Genomic DNA, 18,610 nt, shown 5'->3' on the forward strand with positions numbered 1-18,610 from the left:
TTAATTTTCCCCCTTATTTTTTGTATTATTTCACAGACGTCCAATCCAGAGACCCTTGAGGAGGATTACGATTCAGGTAAGCTTCTTTCTTTTCACATTATGGAGCAGATTAGAATTTATGAATTTATACCCTTCTTCTTTGAACTGAAATTTCACTACCGCTAAAACAAGTAAAGTTGAAAGCATGCAAATGGTTTAGTTGAAAGCAAACCAAAATGTACGACTTGGACAAGGATGTCAATTTTATGTTTCGTTAGTTTTATGTGGTTTCCTCACACCTTTAAAAGTACAGTACAGGTGTGCTAAAGAAAAGATGTTTTGATGAAAGCCGTTTAAATTCAGTGCACCTTACTAACAATGAGATGCAGAACAGTCTATTTTTAGACTCTAACTGTGCAGAGAAATAGGTACTGTAGGTCAGCTGAAAAGTGTGGTTAAACTCATGCAAATTGTAAGAATTTACACAAACAAGTTAATAAGATACTTTTTACATGAAGTAGGTAACAGAGTCCTGTGGCACCTTATAGACTAACAGACGTATTGGAGCATAAGCTTTCGTGGGTGAATACCCACTTCGTCAGACTCTTTGTTGCTTTTTACAGATCCAGACTAACACGGCTACCCCTCTAATATTTGACTACTGTATGTAGTTCTATAGAAATCTACCAACACAGAAGAGTATACATCTCCGGGGATTGGTAATGGTATAAAGATCTTTGCAGCTCTTCATTGCTAGTTCTATCTGGGGGGTTATGATAAAAAAAAATTGATCTGACAGTTGTTTGGTGATTTATGTGAAACAAGATGGTGGCCCATTTTCTTTTTCTACAGTGCTGCTTAAAGTTCAGACTTGCAGGGAGAATGTGCCTTCTGTGGGTTCAAAGGGAGGGCCTGTGAGGAGCTGCAGAACTAAAGAGTGAGCTTATTGGGTGAGAACATAGGACTGGAAAACCAAGTGTTCACAGGTTTGTAGGATGAGGTGGATATCTGGCAGTTCCAGAATGTTGATGCTGAGCCTCTTCTGTTCCTCAAAATCAAAATGGACTCCCCACGCTCCTGAAATTCACATTAGTGGTGATGCATAAAGGATTGGAAGAAAGGTGAGAAGGCCTGGAAGAAGGATGGGATGATGGGACCACCCAGACAGGGAAGTCAACATGGACAGAGGAAGGAAGAAGAGTTCCTTCTGGGAAGTCAGGGAAAGGCACTTGATTGGAACAAAGGTGAGGGTGTAAATGTAACCTGGTCTATAGGACAGAGTCCTTACAGGCTGCACATTGATTTAGGACAGAAAGAATTGGCCTGGCTGGGGTAGGAGGAGAGTTAAAGTCATGGCAGTTGACAAGTGAATGAGCAAGAATAGGACCAGACTGGGGCTTATATAAGGCCTTTGCTTCCTTGCTTTATTGGTAAAGGGAGCCAAAAACTGCATATCCTTACTGTGTCTCTGAGGTAGAATGGGAGAAATGAAGACTATGACAAAAGAAATGATCAGTAAGTAATTTCCCCTTATCATCCCAAGTCAATTTAAAAAATAATGATTGAAAGCTTTAAAATATGCTGTGCATTAAAAATGTGTTTGACATTGGATCACTGCATTTCTCTTAATTGTTTTATTATCTAGTGTCCAGCATGGATACAGAGGAGGAAAGCTTAACAATTCCCATCAGTAAAGATGTTTATGAAATCCTTACAAGACGAGAGAGCTGTCTACGTGACCTCATTGAGAAGAAGTTTGGTTGTATATCTCTTTTTAAGAGTATAAGATGTCCCCTTGAAGTATACAGGAAAACCCTGAAGGAAGGAATTGAGATATCTGTTTGGATGGATGATATGACAAGACATAATGCTGATGCTTTGGTGAATGCAGCCAATGAACATTTGCACCATATTGGAGGCCTTGCTCTTGCCCTGGCGAAAGCTGGTGGGCTAGAAATTAAACAAGAGAGTAAACGTTATATTGAGCGTCATGGAACACTCACCACTGGTCAAATAGCGGTAACAGGTGGAGGCATGCTTTCTTGTAAGAAAATTATCCACACAGTAGGTCCAAGATGGTCTGCATATGAAAGTGAGAGATGTTGTCAAACACTTGAGGCAGCCATTATAAATGTCCTGAAATATGTTAATGCTCCAGATAATAATATAAAGTCTGTGGCTATCCCTGCAGTGAGCTCAGGAATTTTTGGCTTCCCACTAGATTTATGTGCTCATGTGATTGTACAGACTATAAAGAATTTTGTTGAGTTAGCTCCATTATTTGGCTGGGTCAAAGAAATCCACTTGGTGAATGTTGATGAGCCCACAGTTGCAGCAATGAAAAGGGCCTGTGAAAAGTTGCTGGGGAGGAGTGACATCAACTCACTTCAGGAGACTCTGCCAGCTTCAGCAAACCAGCTTCAAGATTCCATCACAATCAATGGTCTTCACCTACATATCATAAGAGGACAAATTGAAGATCAGCAAGTAAGTCTTCACAGTGGACCCTGAGGACCCTGATCTTGTGAAGTGCTGAGTGTGGAGTTGCATCCCAGCACCTTGCAGGATTGGATCCTAAGAGATTAGAGGGCATGTTGTATTGATCGAGTAAATATGCATCTTGTCCTCTTGTCTTTAGCCACCCAACATTAGAATCAGTGGACCAAAACAATATATACCCAGGTGTCGTCTTATAATATAGCTATTGAATTTGAAAAGTTTTCTTTCTGAGTGAGCCCTGCTATGAGAGGATAGAAGACAACAACACATAGAATAAAATTATTGACTGTCCTGACTCTACATTAACATTTACTTTTTTTTAATGTAATATTTTAATAGTTAACATTTTTTAATGTATCCCCAAGAAGTTTTCTCTCCTAGCTCCTATCATGTCCTGCTTTTTTTGTTTTTTCCTGGAATGGGACGAATGCTCCTCTGAAGATGTCTACACTACTGGCTAAATCGGCACTGCTGCGATTGATGCAGCGGTGTTGATTATGCGGGTCTGGTGAAGACATGCTAAGTCGATGGGAGAGCATCTCCCATTGACATAGTGCTGTGTAGACACCACTGTAAGTTGACATATATTTATGTTGATTTCAGTTACGTAACTTGAGTAACTGAACTAGCGTAACTTAGATTGATTTATAGCATTAGTGTAGACCAGCCCTCAGTCTCACTATTGGGGCATTCAATATATACTACAACAGCTTAAGATATTTTCTAAAACCAGTGTACACATCATCTTTAACCAGTATTTTATTTAATTTATTATAGCATGGTAAAAAACATGGCAATCCTAGTTATGGGCAAACCAGAAAGGGTGATCAGATTGGAAGCTGCATCACCTGATAGTATTTGTTTGAAACAGACCTTATTTCACAGAATTTTCCATACCTTGTTTGTTAAAGAAACATCTTGACTCCTTAAGAAGTTTGTTTTTATAGCTGTGGAAATAAAGGGCAGCAATTATGACCTTTGGTTGATGGGGGAGAAATTCTATCAACTGACTATAGAAAGTTATATTTCTTCTGAGCAATTGAATGGGTGTAGCCCAAAGCCTTGTATTTTTAGTTACTCTTAAACAGTCAAGCTAAGATTAGACTCATTATTTCTGTGGTCAAAATACCATAAGCAAAAATTTTGCATTTCACAAACTTAGTTCCAAATTACAGCAGCCCTAGGGAGTATGTGGTGGGCAGAAGGAGAAAGCTTAGGGATTTCCATCCTCTCATAGTGCTCCTGCACAGAAGGCAGCCATAATTTTGCAATTCCTCCTGAGTACACAAGATTGTGAGGACTATTTGCGTGACCGGCAGTGCTTACTACTTTAAGGCTACATCTACAGTACACACCACTGGTGGTGGTGTGTAGGCTACATGTAGCTACATGCCACAGTGAAAAGCCTGCTGCATCTACTGCCTGCTGCAGTGTGTAGCTACTCATGTCAGTGAAAGGCTCTGGCAGAGGGAGACGGGGAACATTTCAGCAGCTCCTAGCTGCCGGAGCCTTTCACTGCAGTGGAAAGGCTCTAGGAATGGCCCCCTGACAGAGCCTTTCCATGCGGAGGGGAAGGGCTCCAACACTGGGGAGCTAGTGGACCCTTTCTCTGCTGCTTCCTTCCCCATCTCCCCTGCTTGACTGCTGGAGTCTTTCCTTGCACTGGGAAAAGGCTCCAGCGGCTGGGAGGCAGTAACACTACAATGCTAAAAAAAGCAGTGTAGATGGTGAGGCACAGCTTGGGTGAGTAGAACGAGTGTAGGGGATGTACATAAGCACACTCTTCAACTGTGTCTTTACTCTACTTGCCTAAGCCTTCCCTCACTGGCTACACTGTTATTCAACCTGGGGGGGGGGGTTCAGTGTTATGTATTCTACACAACATTGAAAGAAGCATGTAGTGTAGATGTCCCTTAAAAAGTGAAGTTTCTGGATGGATGGAGTTTTTATAAGAAAAAATTCCACCAGCTGCACAGGTACATTTGAAGTGGGGATCTGACTGCAGTGCAGGTAGAATATGCATTTACCTGAAGTGAAATATACTGAGAGCTTGTGTTTTTGTCTTCCAGACTGCAATTATTGTTAATTCTGTGGTCATACATGATGATCTGTCAAGAGGAAACATTTCAAGAGCAATTCTGCAAAAAGCAGGCTCATTTCTTCAGCAGGAATTTCTGTTTGAGTCTCAAAAACTTCCTCTAGCTTGTGAGAAATTCATATTGACAAAAGGATACAATCTGGCCTGCAAGTCTGTGCTCCACATAGTATGGTCATCACAAAGCCGCAGTGATTCACGCAAGGTGATGTTCTGTTAGAGAGGATTTTCACTCCTCTATTTCATGTCAAAAAGTAAAATAAGGTCTAAAACTCTCCTTTTTTTCTGCAGGTACTAAAAACTGCAATGTCAAGATGTTTGCTTAAGATTCAGGAGCCTCCATTTCCTTCAATTTCCTTCCCAGTAATTGGATCTGGAGTATTACATTTGCCAAAGGATGAAGTGGCAGATATTATGATTGATGAAGTTTTAAGCTTTGCAAAGGAACATCCTGGGAGGAAGTTAGATGTGTATTTTGTGATCCATCCAAATAACAGTTCTGTCTACAAGGTAAGGTATTTAGTGTTAACTATAAGTAGAAGAACTCACAATAACCATGAAGAAAGTTTCCTTGAATTTCTACAAGCTAAAGTACTTTACATACCAAACTATATGTTACATTTGTAACAATAGATAGCAAGCCTCTGGTATGTCTTGTGAATAAACCCAGGGGAAGATCAAACCTGGCAAGATTGGACTTGGAGTTTGAATGACATCTTTCCCTGAAAGAGACAATAAATGGCAGGGGACAGGAATCAGCCTATATAAGAAACAAATCCTCAAGGAATATGAATTCTAGTCTAGCGTTGCAGAGTGCTTTCCCTCTTTTGCCCAGTTGCCCGCTTTCTCCCTGGTGCATGGCTCTGCGGAAGGGAAAATGTGCAGACGGGGTGTCTCTGCTGGTTCAATTGGCAGGAACTTCAGACAAACTCTGACTGGAAATCCACCAGTCCCCTGGGAAGCTTACTTAGTTGCCTTCCTATCTGTAGCCCCAATGGCATGGCTGTCACTTAGGCCTCCTGAAGTTCCTGGAGCATACAGTATACAGTGAAGTTGTTGCTTCCAACTTACTGGGGACTTCCTAAAGTACTTCTACTGAAGTTATGCCACAGGAAATGCACTTAGCAAATTCTGTCAAATCATCTCCTGTAGCAATGTATTGTTACAAAGGACTTTGCCTTCTATGGTAGACCAGGCTGTAGACACCTGAGGCCAAATTGTCTGCTGGTGATTTCAATGGAACTGTCCTAGTTTATGCCAGCAGAGAATTTGGCCCAGATGATTTATACACAGCTGTTTTAGGTATCTATATACATAAAAATATAATTATAAATTGATGCTGTTCTCGTTGAACCCAAAACTCCCACTGACTTCAGTAGGTGAGGAGTGAGCCTGTATACTGTAGCAAAAGTAATATACGGCACAATAGAGTGTGGGCTGGCCAAAAGGTTACATTATGCTCTTGCTTCTGCTCTGAAAGGCTATCATGGACAATTAAATCATACTCAGGACCAAATTCAGATGTGAAGTGTAATGTGGTATCAGTAACTGGGTGTAAGGGAGTCCGAACATAATTTACATGCTGAAGATCTGGAAAAAGGGGTAGCCAATCCTACCCTCTTGGTCCTTCTTGTTAGTTGCTTTTCCTGATACACCATTTCTTCCATGCCACTGATGTGTAGACGACATCAATTTTGACTCCTAGAGTCAAATAAACCGACTTATACCCACTCATTGACATGTAACTTACACCACCTTGCATGTAGACTCTGATGTTGCCCCTCAGTTTTAGAAGTATTTACAATAAAAATTTCAGAGTTTAATTACAATGACTTTTGCTCATCTATGCTTTAGATCTACAGTGTAGTTTCTTCATTTTTTTGTTAGTATAATTCAGTGTAAAATCTTATTTTCTAATGTAGTATTAATTTGCAATGTACTTTTCATGGTATTTAAAGATGATTTTTATCATTTTTTCTATATGTCAGAACTCTGACAAATTACATTTGGTTATCATTTGTCTCTGTGTTTCCTTGGACCACATGCTCACACTGCCAGTTATTTCACTAATGTGCCAAAGGCTGTCCTGTCCTTGCCACAGGCCTTGAAGGCTAAAAAACAACATGAATAGTGTACTTTCACTGCTCAGGGGTGTCAGTCTGCAGGAAGCCCAACCCCACTGCACAGAGCAGTGCTCTTCAGTGGCTTTCCACATGAGACTATGGAGAGGACCTTTGTGACTTAGGTAAGGGGATAGTCAGTGCATCACAATGCACAGCATGGATCCATCAGCATAAAACTGTAAGTAGAAGAAATTGTTTCTGCTCTGGCCCATAAACTATAACAACAGCCTGGCCGCATGGGTTCCCCACATATTACCTCCAGATGAAACTGGGGAGAATGCCACCCACGCATGCCATCCATGTCCCTGTACAAAGCCCCAGAACCAGGCTTGGCACAGGAGACCAGCATCAGGCCCTGTGTGAAAGGAGACTGACTAAAATTGCTTTCCTAACAGAAATCTGGAGAGACAGACTCTGTTCATTTGTTAGTGGTTTGACACATAGCTGGTTGTAAACTGATCCTAAATCTTTCTTTGTCAAGGCTTTCCGAACCAAGTTTGATTCAGCGAAAAGCAAACTGGGACAAGATGTGGAATGCAACAGAAGTGATGATTTGGGTGAGTAAGGAGCACAAAGGGTGAGTAAGGTTCTGAAAATGATACTCTCCTAATAAATATCTGTTATCTGGGGGAAACCATCACACAAGAGCTCTGTGTTTAATTTTTGACTCTTGTTTCATTGTTTGTCAGACTGGGTGATAAGAGGTGAAGAAGACAATACTGGTTTTGGTATATTGGGGAAAATGTGTTACCTCTTCTAAAATTGTGTTTTGCAAAATTAGTTTTAGTATTATGATATTTAATTAGACTCCTTTTGACTCATTCATGTAAACAAAAATCTAACTGTTGAGTTAACTATTCAACTCTTCAGACGCTTTGCATTCTTTTGCCCCTTGAAGAACCCATGTCATCGACATTGATGTTATCAGGAGTTAGGGCTGAGTACTGATCTTTGAGTTTGCTAGTTCAAAAGCAGGATTTCTTAAATGTGAATACAAACTGGAGGAAGCTGAGCTTTGATAGTTATCAATCTCTCTAATCAATCATCTTCATCCCAATTCCTACCATTTCAGGAGCCAATGGGTATGGTAAATTGTTGACACAGAAAGTTCTAGCTACTCTGCTTTGGCACCTTCATTCCAGCTCATGCAAACAGATATAGAACATGATCAGCACCATCCTGTAGAACATAGGATTTGTCATATCAGACTCAGGTCCTTGCTGCCCCCAGCAGTGTTTGGGTAGCTTGATGCTTCACAGGAAGGCTGAGTGCATTTTAGTTACTATAAAGTTCCAGAGCTTATTGTATATGTTTAATTAACAGTAAAACCTCTACCTGCAATAGGCAGTGCCATGTCTTTAGTTACCACTTTAGAGTTTCCAGTACAGTTTTGTTCAACTTTTGGCCTGGTTGTGTGAGATGTTGAGCACCGTCAGTACCAACTGCAATCAGTGGGAGTTGATGGCACAAAGTACTCCATGTGATTGTGTCCTGGAGCCAAAGGGTAAAATTTCAGTTCAAGAGACATGAGGATGGCGTCATGGGTTGGCGTTCCTTCCCTCCTTGTAGGCAGGCGAGTTGTATTTGCGTTGTGCCTCCTATGTTCAAATGATTGCAGGCAGCACTCCAGCCTATTACCATTTCCATCAATGGACTCTTTATTATAAGCTGAGAATGTTGTCATTTGAAACATATTCTAGCTAGCCAATGCAAAGCGAGTATGAGTAAAACACATTGATTTTAGCACTGATTTACATCCTACTTAAAAAAAAAATCCAGAGAGAACACAGATGTAGTTAAAATGCAAAAGGTACTTCATTTATTCAGAGCCAAACTCCAGAAGGGATTTAAAAGGGCTCCTTTGTGAGTAGGACAGTGTCCTCTCCTTCACTTCCCCGTAGAACTACAATGTAGTCTCTTAACACAAAAACAGCCCTAACAAGAGACTTAAAAGCAAGATTTATGTTTTCAATCTGTATAAATATTTAATTTCATCATCTCCAGTGTCTCCTGAAATAGCAGCGTCTGCTAAACCACACGTTAGAGGAATGTGGAAGAAGATGAAAATTAAGAACAAGTTTCTAAATGGCTCACAGAAGAGGAACTACCATTTAATTTGACTTCAAAATGTAATGATGTTATACACCTGGGATGAAACTGTATTTATTAATTATTACTAGGGCCAAATCCTGGTCCCACTTAAATCAATGAGAGATTTGCCATTGACTTGAATAGGAGTGGAATTAGGCCCTTACAGAGAAATTTTCAAAGGCAGAATTGAAATTTAATGGGAGTTACATGCTCAACTGCTATTTATATCTTTAAAAATCTACCCCTTAGTGTCTATCGTAATATCCCCATTCTGAATGTATCATAAGGGCAATAAGCTTTCCTTGTGCTGCAAAGTCTCAGGCTGCATACAGAAATTTGTGACAGCACTTGTGAACTTTTCAGTCTACCAATTGCACTTGTATAAACAGCATTTCTTTCAGGGTCACACTCTGACAGACAAGCTGAAATGGAGAATAAAAAAACTGGACCAGCCATTGAACTTATTGGAAACCGCTGTGAAACACTGGAAGCAGCAAAAATATGGATCAAAAACATAATGCAAGTCCAGGAAAGTCACCATATCGTTATCGAAAACAATCACATTTTTAACCTTAGCAAAAAAGATCATGCAGAACTGTCTCGTCTGCAGCGTTTCGGTGCATCCATATCAGAAGAAGTGGTTGGTGGAAAGGCGAGATTAGAGATTCAAGGTCCTCCTGATGCTGTAATTGATGCGGTGTTCTTGATCGAAAATTTACTGTGTGATGCGCAAGAGAATAATAGAGCCAAGCAAGAGGAACTGCTGCTGTCAGAGGGTCAGTGTAAAACATAAAAACAAATATGAAGCAGAAAATATGTGTGTGTTTTACTAATATTTAGATGAGCTTGTATTTCAGTTTGTATGTAGGATGAATATACAGTAGTGTCAGATTAGTCTGTGTGCTTAGATACTATGGTAATAGGTACTATGCAAAGCCTTGAAAGACCGTGTGTTAGTTTGTTGACTTCAGTTGATTCACTGGGCAAGATTCCAGTGGGTTGCAGTTTATCCCACTGGGCTGTTGCTGTTGGAGGCGGACATGACTGCTGCCAGTCCTCACTCTGGGAGTTCCACTAGGAAAGGCAGCCTAGAGGTCTAGCCAGCTGAGGCTCCCTGGGAGACGTATTGAATCAGTGCATACCCTTGCTGAACTGGTCCTGCATACTTTGTATGTTGCTTGCTGCCACTCCCCTCCTGGCAGCAGACCTAGTGCTATCAGCTTCCCACAGATAGAGTTGCTCTGGTGGGAGTGAATCAGACCCTTTGACTTCAATATAGAAATTACTGAAGTCAATTAATTGATTTCAGTGGAGTTACAGTAAGAATTAATTTGAAACCTGTACCAAATACCACCTCAATGGGCAACTTTCTGTCTTTGAAATATCCCCCTTTTCCAGGTCAGTTTTATTTGGCCTGTAGTTAAAAGCCAACCCTATTAGACAACCGTTTTTCCTGGACATTTTGATGGTCATTTAAGATGGGTTCCCTTGTATAAAAGATAGATATACAAATGCAGAGATATATAATGGGGATGATACATCCTGTGTCTCTTCTGCTTCTGACTTTTCATTGGTTCCTTTAGTAGAACTTGATTTAACAGGCATAATATATTCAGCAAATTTAAATGTAAGCTGTAACATCCTTAGCAAAGTTGAATCAGTTAAAGAATTTCTAGATCTGGACAGATATTTATCTTATTTAAATGTACCAGAGTGTAAAAAGGTGCTGTAGTGTCCATAGCCAAAGTTCATTGAACTCAGTAGAAGCTTTTTCACTGACTTCAGTGAGCTCTGGATCAAGCCCCAAGTGTCCTTGATATTTTTTAAAACAGAAATCTTAAAATTAAAATTGATGTAGCAGTAAACTTATGACTTACTGGCAATAATCAGTTGACCCTTACAGCACAAAAGAATACAGAATATCCCAACCTCCCTCAAAAGAACTCCTAAGTCATCAATGCCCTTATCAAAGGTCTCTGTAAGGGGGAGGCCTTGATCCAGATGACCCAAACAGCTTGCTTCAGAGAATATGTAACACTCTTCTTTCTTAACTAAGCAACCAAAATAAACGATTAACTTCCTCCTCCACTGACTTTGTTGCATTGAGGGTGAGTTTAACAAGCTGAAAGTCTTAAATTATTATTGAATATTCTGCTACATGTATCCAGGCCATCTGGAAACTGATTATCCTCCAGAAAGACTCCGAGACAAGACAAGGGATACCAAAATGCGTTACCAGATCTCTCCAGTAGAATCATACTGCCAGGAATTCAAGGACCGAGAAAAACTATTTGAAAAAGCTGGGCTTCGTGTTCTCAAGGTAAAGAGAGTGTCCTTGGTAAAATGAATCTGAAGGAATCTTAAGGCATCAGACATTTACAAGAACCTGGAATTAAGAAGGATACATTTTAAAAAAAGAATAAGATCAAAATCAGTTGGCTCCTTATAATACTTGAATGAACTTTAGTGAAATTGTGAATGAAATCTAGATTTATTGCTCAATTAAGATGACTGTTTAAAAAACGTTACAGCTGATCACTCAAAAAGATGCAGTTAAATCCTCATTTACTATTTCAGAAGGTACTATATGTTTATTTTATATTTTGCAGCCTCAAGTCCTCAGTTATAGCAATTTCTCAGGGATCAAGGAGCTGGTTCCGCTCCTGATGTAGTCAGTAGTAGATTCCAGGCTCTACTTTTAATGCATGAAGGGAACATGAAGATGTACAGCATATACATAGAGAAATATAAGTCTCTGTAGTAGATGTATCCTCTGTGGGGAGGAGGGAGCATTATCTAATGCTTATATATAGCAGGTAACTAGAAGTCAGGACTTTTAGATTCTGTCTCTAGTTCTATCACTGACTCACTGTATGACCTTAGTCAAGTTCATTGACATCTCTGTGTCTTATTGGAAGAGAGATTGAAGCAACAGGGACTATTTCATTTAGCGGGGAGATGATACAGAGGAGACATGATAAAGTTATACAGAATAAAGAATGGTGTACAGAAGGTAAATCGGACACTTCTATTTACCATCTCATAATACAAGAACAATGGATATTTGATTAAATTGAAAGGCAGCTAATATAAATCTGATAAAAGGAAATGCTATTTTACACATTGTACAGTTGCCCTGTGGAATTAATTGCCACAAGAGTTCAGCAGGGTTCAAAACAGGATTTTACAGTTCTATGGATATGAAATCATTCACAGTTCCAGTAGAGGGACATAAACCCGCATGCTTCAGGGCATATGCTAAATCTCTAACTGAGTGGGTCAGAAAGAAACTTCTTCTATGGACAGGTTATTCCATAACTGGGGTTCTTACACCTTACCCTGAGGCATCTGGTGTGGGCTGTTGTCATAGTCAGGATCCTGGTTTCGATGGACCACTGATCCATCCAATATGAATGGCTGTGCCCCCCCAAAGTTTGGTGCCTACCTGAGGCACAATGCCTCCTACATCCTCTGTGATGCAGAACTGTGCCTGAAAGGCACAATTCAGTCCAAAGACTTTTCTCAGTGTGGACTTTATCTTGTGAAAAATTGAGTAACTTTAACTCTCACTGAAGTCAGGATCCTCACAGGATTCTCTCAGCCCCTGGCTGGATCAGGTCCTAACCACATACGCAACTTTCATTAACATTTATGGTTGTGACTTACATCTGTACCACACAACTCGCCCGTTAGAAATCACTGGAACAGGGCACAATGGTGCTCCTATCGACTTCAATGAGAAGCACTGGGGTCATGGTACTTTTTCTCCTGAGCAATTGCACACTTTAGATCTATGCACGCTGTACTACTGATTAGCTCAAACTGAAAAAAAAAAATGCTTGTTAGATTGAAGACCGTAAATTATACGAGTGACAACGTGTGCTTTCAATAGTATGGATCTATAACTGTCTGTTTATACTACAGTATTGTTGTTTATATTACAGATAGAAAAAATACATAATCCTGTTTTATCAGCTGCCTTCCAACGGATTAAAAAATGTGTAGAAGGAAAAACTATTGGAAAGCAGATATGCCATAGATTGTACCAGCGTGTTCCTGCTCAGTTCTGTAGCTTGGTATGCAGAGCTGGATTTCAGAGAACATACTCCCCTCCACCAGGTAGTTTACTGCTTTCCTTTTTTACAATGCTGTTGAAAAATTGCAGAAACATGCCATTAATAGTGTTTATATAATTCTGTTCCAAAGAATAATGTAGCCATTCTACCCATGTGTCAGTTTGCTAGTATTGCATCATACAGAACAGTAAGGACTGGACCAGCGGTTCTCAACCCACAGGCCCCTTGCGGCCCAATCAGTACACAGCTGCGGCCCATGTGACATCCTCAGGGCCATACAGGTAGTATGTATATTGTATGGATGTGGAGCACATAACACATAGAGAGCTGCATATGCAGTCCACAATGGTAAATAGGTTGAGAACCACTGAACTGGATGTTTGAATGTTTAGTGTTTTCACTTGGAGTGTGCACTTGGTGATAGGAATATTTTGCTTCTTTAAGCAAAACAAACAGTAGTTGATTAGTAAAGTTCAGCTTAGGTCAGAAAAATGGCATCTTCTTATACAAGAGATCTATTTTTATATGTGTTTAGTCATATCCACTTACCTTCAGAACAATAAGATCTTACTTTACACTTTTCACTCCTGTTCGTACAGCAGAGCCCATGCAGCTCTGGGAGAATGAGCTGGCTTCCATTCTGGTTTGTGCATCATCAATAGAATTGTTATCACAGATCTAACTGCAGAATCTTTATTACTGATGATGATGTATGAGTTAGAAAGAACCCAACTTTACTTTCAGATCCCAGCTTGAGTGTGGCACTGACAGTTGGGTGGAAAAAAGCCATATCTGATTCTCTGTTCCATTATATTGGTTTTACAGTAGTGTAAATCCACTGAAGTTGATGGCGTTACAGTGGTAGAAGACTGCTTAACAGAGTCAAGGTCCAGCATCTTTTCACTTGAAAACTGAACAAATTTGATATTAAGCAATTTTACATACATTCAAGGATCCATCCAGTGTTCTTGGAATATCATTTAAGAAGCTTCTGCAATAAGCTTGGTGCTTTACAAAATGTACTGTAGAAGAAGATGTAGTCTCTGGACTAAGGAGTTTACAGTCTAAATAGACAGACAGTGCCTTTCAGTCAAGTGATGTAGAAGGTGGATTTGTCACAGAGCACAGTGCAGGACTTTGGTGGTGGTGTTTCTTTTACTTTCTTCCTACTTTCTACTGCAACGGCTCCTAGTTCATCTAGGCACCCTGGGGGCACTAAACAAATGTTTTGATGGGTTGATGGAGGACACCATACCGGTCTCCAAAATTCCAGCCTCTCCTTTCCCTGTGTTTGCAAACGATCTGTCCCACTTTCTGGGTGCTTGGTCCTCAATCATTTCAGACCAATGGGTCTTAAGCTCTGTGGAAGAGGGATACACCCTTCAGTTTATTTCTACCCCTCCTTCCAACCCTTCCCTATATCCTTCTTCAGGGACTACTCTCACGAGGAGCTCCTTCTCTAGGAGTTGCAATCTCTGCTTTGGTTGGGAGCCATAAAAGAAGTTCCTCAGTGTCATAGAGAGGTTTTATTCCCTCTATTTCCTTATCCTGAAAGCAAAGGGAGGTCTAGACCAATTTTAGGCCTGCATAAACTCAACAGAAAAAGATAAAAGCTTTCTGTGGTCTTGCTTGCTTCCATTATCCCCTCCCTGGCACCCAGAGACTGGTATGCTGCCTTTGATTTAAAGGAGGCATACTTCCATATGGCGATCTATCCAGGGCCCCAGGAAGTATTTAAGGTACCCGGTGAGCCATTCTCACTTCCAATTCAGCGCTACCATTTGGCCTGTCCGCAGCTTCCAGAGTTTTTACAAAATGCAAGGCAGTGGTAGCTGTGTTTCTGAGGATATTAGGTGTGCAAGTGTATCCCTACCTGGATGATTAACTGGTGAGAGGCCAGTCCAGAGTTCAGGTACTATCCAGCATCTCTCTTATCCGGTCAACTTTCAAAGCTCCGGGACTGTCAATCAACATGGAGACGTCTATCCTCTTCCCCATTTCAGAGATTAGAATTCATAGGGGCACTCCTGGACTCGACTCAAGCCAGAGCTTTCCTTCCATGGTCAAGATTGCAGACAACTTAATCAGTTGTTTTAGATGTCAAGGCTCACCCAACTATGACAGCATGGAATTGCATGAGGCTTCTGGGGGCAGGCAGCCTCTTGCACATATGCAGTCCAACATGCCAGATTGCACCTCAGGGAACTACAGACTTGGCTGGCCTCTATATTATCTCTGAGCTGTCACCTTCTAAGGCTTGTGGTGAGGTTACTCTTTCAGATTTTCGCTTCTCTGGACTGGTGGACAAATCCTGTAAACATATGTGTAGATGTTCCTTTATTCTGCCTCAACCTTTGCTGATGTTAGTGACAGATGTGTCTGCTCTGGGTTGGGGGGCTCATCTAGGTTCCCTTCAGATGCAGGGATTATGGTCCACAAGGGACCTGTCTCTACACACAAATATCAGGTCAGGGTTTGTTACTCCATATCAAAGGTAAAAAGCCTGCACATATTCTAACAGACAGCACAATGGCAATGTCCTGCCTCAACCGGCAGGGAGGGGCCCGCTCATTCCAGATCTGCCACAAGGCAGTTCAACTCTGGGATTTTTGTATTGCCAGTTTGACCAACCTCACCTTCCAAGGGTGCAGAATGAGCTTGAATGCAACCTAAGCAGATTGTTTGCATCACCCCAGATGGTCTCTATGTCCGAATGTAGCCAAGTGCGTTTTCCAGCTGTAGGGGACTCCCCAGGTAGACCTGTTTGCAACAAGAACCAACAGGAAGTGCCAGCACTTTTGCTTCCTTCAAGGTCACGTCAGAGTTCCCTAATGGACAGTTTCCTGGCCAGGCAAACTCCAGTATGCGTTCCCACCAATCCCACTTCTTCACAGAGTTCTGCTAAAAATCAGACAGGAACATGCTCCACTCATATTTGTAATCCCAGGTTGGCCTCGGGAGCACTGGTTCTCCACACTGCTCTCCCTTTTGATAAAAGCTCTGATACTGCTTCCATTGGACCCAAATGTGATTTCTCGAGACCATGGTCACCTACTCCACCCAAACTTGCAGGCACTTCATTTAACAGCCTAGATGTTTCATGGATAGATCGTTGGGAAGAGTCTTGTTCAAAAGAGGTTCAAGATGTGCTCTTAAATAGTAGGAAGCCATCTACTAGCTCTGTTTACTTGGTGAAGTGGAAATGATTCTCAATCTGGAGTCTTGCTGACACACACTTAATTCCAGCATATCTTGAGGGTCCCAGAACCCGGCTCCAAGCCAAGCCCATACATCTACACTGCAATTTTATAGTTCCGCAGCCTGAGCCCTGCGAGCCAGAGGCAGCCTACGTGTGCCAGCAGCAGGTGTTTTATTTCAGTGTAGACATACCCCAGGTGGAATGCACATGTGCAATCACTTGAAGAAAAAACAGTTCCTAACCTATTCCATAACTGTTGTTCTTAGAGAAGAGTTGCACATGTCAATTCCATGACTCACCCTCCTACCCCTCTGCATCAGAGTTTCTGGCACGAAGAAACCGAGAGGGGTTGGGGTGGCTCCGCTCTTTATGACTGGTCACAAGGATATGTAGTGGCAGATGGAGCTCAAGCTGCTCTAACGGGTACTACGGAGGGGAAAAGTTTCTGACAACAGTGCACAGGATATGCACACTCCAAGAATGGAATGGACAAGTGCATCACAACTAGAAGAACAACAGTTATGGAACAGTTTAGTAACCCTTTTTTCTCCCTGAAGTCAGTGGGAATTGTATGCAGGTATCTGAGGGTAGAATATGGACATCAGCATTTAGAACAGAGAAAAGTATCAGCAGACATTTCTTTCTTCAATTTTTTTTACCAGCATAGAAGGAACATTGTGAAAGGTAATAGGAAATGCAATCCAGAATCAAGAGGCATCTCTAATCTTTAGGGCTGGAGCCATGAGAAAAAATGTCACCCTATTAAGAGAGAGACAAAGTGGGTGAGTAGTATCTTTTATTGGACCAACTTCTGTTGGTGAAAGAGACAAGCTTTGAACCCACAGAGAGCTCTTCTTAAGGTCTGGGTGGTGAAAGAGACAAGCTGAAGAAGAGCTATGTGTGGCTCGAAAGCTTGTCTCTTTCACGAACAGAAGTTGGTCCAATGAAAGAGATTGCCTCACCCACCTTCTCTCAAATATCTTGGAGAGCGACATGGCTACAACACTGCAAACTCTAATAAACCTCATTCTTTGGAGTCTACCATTTTCATTTTTTGTTTTTTTTTACTTCCAGAACAAAAATATGGAGCTGGCATCTACTTTATCAGGAACCCCAGAAACCTAATGGAGGATACCAAGGAAAAGTGTGAAATGGACCATCTAATTTGTGTATTTGAGGCTGAGGTAGTAACAGGCTTATACACTGAGGGCAAACAGTCTTATATTATGCCACCAGCAGTTGATGCAGATGGCATGACTGTATATGACAGTGTAGTAGATGATGTTCACAAGCCTGAAATCTTTGTCATTTTTAACAGTAATCAGGCCGTTCCACACTATATATTGACATGTTCCCAGATTTGGGCTGAGGGGTCAGTGCCTTACTAGGCAACCAGGGGCCCGGTAGATGAGAGTTCATCAGAACCATGGGACTTAGGCATTCCCCAGAACAGAGTACAGAGAGCATCCTGTTAAAACCCAAATAGTAGCATATCTGACACTACTGCAGTAGTGTGGTGATGGTGCCTTACCTAACAATCTTGACACATCTCTGTTGGTATATACAAGAGCTTAACCAGTATAACCTAAGGAAGTTAAAACTATATATAATTTTATATCTGAAAGGTACGAGATACAGAATTCAGTTCACTATTCCTGGGGTGGTGAAAATATATAGCTTCAAAAATATGTAGAAGTTTTATTTTTCTATAAACAGCCACAGTATGTACACTATGCATTTTATTTTACTAAGGCACCAGAGATGAGTAAATATATATTTAGTCACAAATGTCTGTTTTATAAAAGCCTGAAACAATATTTTATAAACTTAAAAATCACACATTAGCAAAAACCATCTAGTCCAAAGTAATCCATTGAGATTAAAACATGTATTTAGGCTGTTCATTTTATTTTTAATTCTGCTTTCACGTATTTAGCTAACCATCTACCATGTGTTTCAACAACAGCTGTGTCATCTTTTCAAGTGTTATTTTATAAATAAGTTTAGATGCTTATAAAACATGAATTTATTTGCGGTGTCAGTAGCGATAATTGTGTTGCTATCATTTTTATTAGCTGTATGAGATGCCAACCACTGTAGGTAAAATGTTTAAGATAAATAAAAAAATTGCATGACCAAAAATAAATCAACCTGTTGATGTGTTCTGATTTTTCTCCTCCTCTTAACAGGACATTAAGGCTCCTGACTTTGACAATAGTCAGACTTCAGTTAGCTATCATGATGTATTCAGCATGGCCTTTTATGAAAGATTTTATGAAAATAAAGCATGAGTTCTGAACCTGGGACTAGCAATCATCAGAGGGCCACATACAGGTTTCAGGGGGATTATGATCTTATTTTATGGCTAGCTGGGAGGGGCCTGTGGCCTGAAACTTTTTCATTGTAATTTGCAGTCATGGTATGGAAAAGGCTGTGAACTGTATTTAAAAAAAAAAAAAAAATCAGCTTAGCCATATCCTCAGATACTTGCAAAATTGTTTCTTAGTAAAGGCTCAAACCCCTCCAGGTCATTTTAATGGAGCTAGAA

General features: G+C 40.8%; 1 protein-coding gene across 4 annotated transcripts in view; it reads left to right on the forward strand.

The window, feature by feature from the left end:
* Positions 1-18,193, forward strand: part of PARP9 (poly(ADP-ribose) polymerase family member 9) — a 26,988-nt gene extending 8,795 nt beyond the window's left edge. For 2 of the 4 annotated variants that reach the window (XM_026647413.2, XM_024192508.2), the window contains exons 2-11: positions 37-76; positions 1,073-1,223; positions 1,625-2,466; positions 4,548-4,778; positions 4,865-5,083; positions 7,178-7,253; positions 9,189-9,563; positions 10,956-11,107; positions 12,732-12,906; positions 17,137-18,193. In XM_026647413.2, coding sequence (XP_026503198.1) covers positions 1,127-1,223; positions 1,625-2,466; positions 4,548-4,778; positions 4,865-5,083; positions 7,178-7,253; positions 9,189-9,563; positions 10,956-11,107; positions 12,732-12,906; positions 17,137-17,450 — 2,481 coding nt within the window. In that variant the 5' untranslated portion in view covers positions 37-76; positions 1,073-1,126 and the 3' untranslated portion in view covers positions 17,451-18,193. The remainder of the gene's footprint in view (positions 1-36; positions 77-1,072; positions 1,224-1,624; positions 2,467-4,547; positions 4,779-4,864; positions 5,084-7,177; positions 7,254-9,188; positions 9,564-10,955; positions 11,108-12,731; positions 12,907-17,136) is intronic. The other 2 variants (XM_026647415.2, XM_026647414.2) reach the window with 1 other exon arrangement.
* The last annotated feature ends 417 nt before the right edge of the window (positions 18,194-18,610 follow it).

Source organism: Terrapene carolina, unplaced genomic scaffold (assembly GCF_002925995.2).
Source record: "Terrapene carolina triunguis isolate 2854851 unplaced genomic scaffold, T_m_triunguis-2.0 Scaffold62, whole genome shotgun sequence".
Lineage (NCBI taxonomy): Eukaryota > Metazoa > Chordata > Testudines > Emydidae > Terrapene > Terrapene triunguis.